The sequence below is a fragment of the Salvelinus sp. IW2-2015 genome, linkage group LG13, assembly GCF_002910315.2.
Source record: "Salvelinus sp. IW2-2015 linkage group LG13, ASM291031v2, whole genome shotgun sequence".
NCBI lineage: Eukaryota > Metazoa > Chordata > Actinopteri > Salmoniformes > Salmonidae > Salvelinus > Salvelinus sp. IW2-2015.
In genome coordinates this window covers 20,992,321-20,995,127 of record NC_036853.1, presented here as the reverse complement: position 1 = coordinate 20,995,127, position 2,807 = coordinate 20,992,321, and the positions used below count along the sequence as shown (strand labels likewise).

Below are 2,807 nucleotides of genomic sequence, written 5' to 3'. Positions count from 1 at the left end.
ACCACACACACAACCACCACACAACACACACACAACACACACACAACACACAACACACACACACACACACACACACACACACACACACACACACACACACACACACACACACACAGACAGACAGACAGACAGACAGACAGACAGACAGACAGACAGACAGACAGACAGACAGACAGACAGACAGACAGACAGACAGACAGACAGACAGACAACAGACAGAAACAGACAGACAGACAGACAGACAGACAGACAGACAGACAGACAGACAGACAGACAGACAGACAGACAGACAGACAGACAGACAGACAGACAGACAGACAGACAGACAGACAGACAGACAGACAGACAGAACAGACAGACAGACAGACAGACAGACAGACAGACAGACAGACAGACAAGACAGACAGACAGACAGACAGACAGACAGACAGACAGGACAGACAGACAGACAGACAGACAGACAGACAGACAGACAGGACAGACAGACAGACAGAGACATGGAGGGAGAGTATGTGAGTATGAAGTGAGGGAAAGGAGTGATAGTAAGAGAGGTGGACTACAGAGAGGATGGCAATAAGAATGCCAGCAGCACAGAGCACAGCATCGCTGATAGTGTCTCCATTTTTATATGGGTACCGGATGGACTCGTCAGAACAGTAAAAACCTCTCTGGTACGGCCGTATGGTGCTAGACTCTATTATCAGGAAGGGCAGGCCAGCTGCACAGAGAGAGAGAGGTGGAAGAGATAGGGGGGGGGGGAGACAGGCGGGAGAGAGAGAGAGAGAGAGAGAGAGGAAGGGAGAGAGACATAAGGTTAGTGACATGGACACAAACGGGAGGTCGAGGTAGGGGGCGGGTTGCACCAGGAGAACATGGGATAGCAAAGGAGGAGAGAGAAACAGAGGTTGGTCCAACATGGTCGTCTGAGTCTAGAAGAGTGACGGTTGTTGGAGTGATTTAATCACCACCCAGTTAACTCCAAACTTAACCCACTGTTTAAATCTTTAATCTAATATGGTCACTCTGTCTGACCCAGTTGACCATGCAGACCTCTAGACCTCCAGGCGTACCCCCTCTCTCCTCCCAGCCTTCCCCAGGCAGAGTGCTCTGTGGTAGGGCAGACTTACGGCCACAATGGGCACAATGAGCCCCACAGCAGTGAGGACGGATGAGGGGATGGTGGAGTTCTTGTAGGAGTAACGCAGACTAACGTCGCTGCAGTAGAATCCACGCTGGTATGGACGCACTGAGGACCGGTGGAGAACCAGGCTTGGCAGCATGACTGCACACACACACACACACACAGGTCAACACACACCTGGGACAACTCTCAGACTACACACACCTGAGCACGCAACACACACAGTCAACTTACCTGTGACCTGTGGAGAGAAGCCTACTCTGGTACACTGTGTATTCTGATTAGTGGTTAGCAGGACATTCATTAAAGCCTTTGTTTATATTGTCAACAACCTCCTGTTGATTTTGTACTGTACTGCGTCAGTCTACTCTGTCAGTTATATGTGTCGATTTTCCTTCCTTCTCCCTCCCTCTTTCTTTCTCTCCCTCCACTCTTTGTCTCTATAGTCAGCTGAATGGTACAGGGCAGTACACAGAGAGTTCACCTGCAAAAACACAGCACCTGTGGCTGGAGACTGGGGAGAGAGAGAATGGGGAGAGAGAGACTGAGGAGAGAGAGACTGAGGAGAGAGAGACTGAGCGCGGGGGTCTCTCAGCCTGACGACTCACACTAAAATTCTCTGTCATTCGCTACATACTTTAGTCTGAGACCGCCATCATTGAAGTTGTTTGTGGTGACGAGTGGCGTTGTACAAAACAAAGTCATCAGCGATTGCATATCAAAGACAATGGTTCATTTTCAAACTACTGCTTTACCCACGTGTGTTCTGGCTCTGGCCCAACCCATCGGTTTCTGGACCAATCAGACGGCCCCAAACGTGTTCGCAATCGGTGAAGGGTCGGGGAGGTACTCAGATAGCAGGTTGATGGTTATTGTCATGAATCTTGCCCTGAAGGCAGAACCGAGCGATTTCTGCTAGATGGGCCAGCTGCAAAGAAAAAATTGTCTAAGTAGTAAAAATTAATTGAAACAAAAATGTGCTTTTTGGTCCTAATTTAAGGTTATTGTTATGCATTACGGTTAGCAGTGTAGTTAGGGTTAGGTTTAGTGGTTCGGTTTATGGTTAGGGTTAGGTTTAGTGACCACTCTACAGAGCTGCCTCCAGGGCAAGATTCATGACAATAGATGCCAACCTACACTCAGATCCAGACTCATTGCGGAGACGAAACTAACATCCATGGGCGTTGCATAGCGTTTGGTCGAAGCAAGAAGTCTGGGTAGCCAGGCAAGGTCTCTGTCACCCATGTAGATAGTTATCTGAACGCTCTGTTGAGCCTACTTTCAATACACACACCCTGTGAGACTTCCAGAGATCCATATGGTAAACAGCCAAACCCATTCTGAGGACTCTCTCCCTCTTTCTCTCTCTCTCTTTCTCTCTCTTTCTCTCTCCCTTCATACTCGCCGGGTCCTCGGCGGGAGGGGGGATTCACATGCTAATGAGGAGGAGTGAAAGAGGTCACGGGCTTAACAACACACACACACACACACCTTTCAATACACACACCCTGTGAGACTTCCAGAGATCCATATGGTAAACAGCCAAACCCATTCTGAGGACTCTCTCCCTCTTTCTCTCTCTCTCTTTCTCTCTCTTTCTCTCTCCCTTCATACTCGCCGGGTCCTCGGCGGGAGGGGGGATTCACATGCTAATGAGGAGGAGTGA

General features: G+C 49.3%; 1 protein-coding gene across 1 annotated transcript in view; it reads right to left on the bottom strand.

Annotated features, from left to right (window-relative positions):
- Positions 1 to 2,807, bottom strand: part of plpp3 (phospholipid phosphatase 3) — a 58,378-nt gene that overhangs the window by 17,907 nt on the left and 37,664 nt on the right. The window contains exon 2 of the mRNA XM_070445990.1: positions 561 to 718. Coding sequence (XP_070302091.1) covers positions 561 to 718 — 158 coding nt within the window. The remainder of the gene's footprint in view (positions 1 to 560; positions 719 to 2,807) is intronic.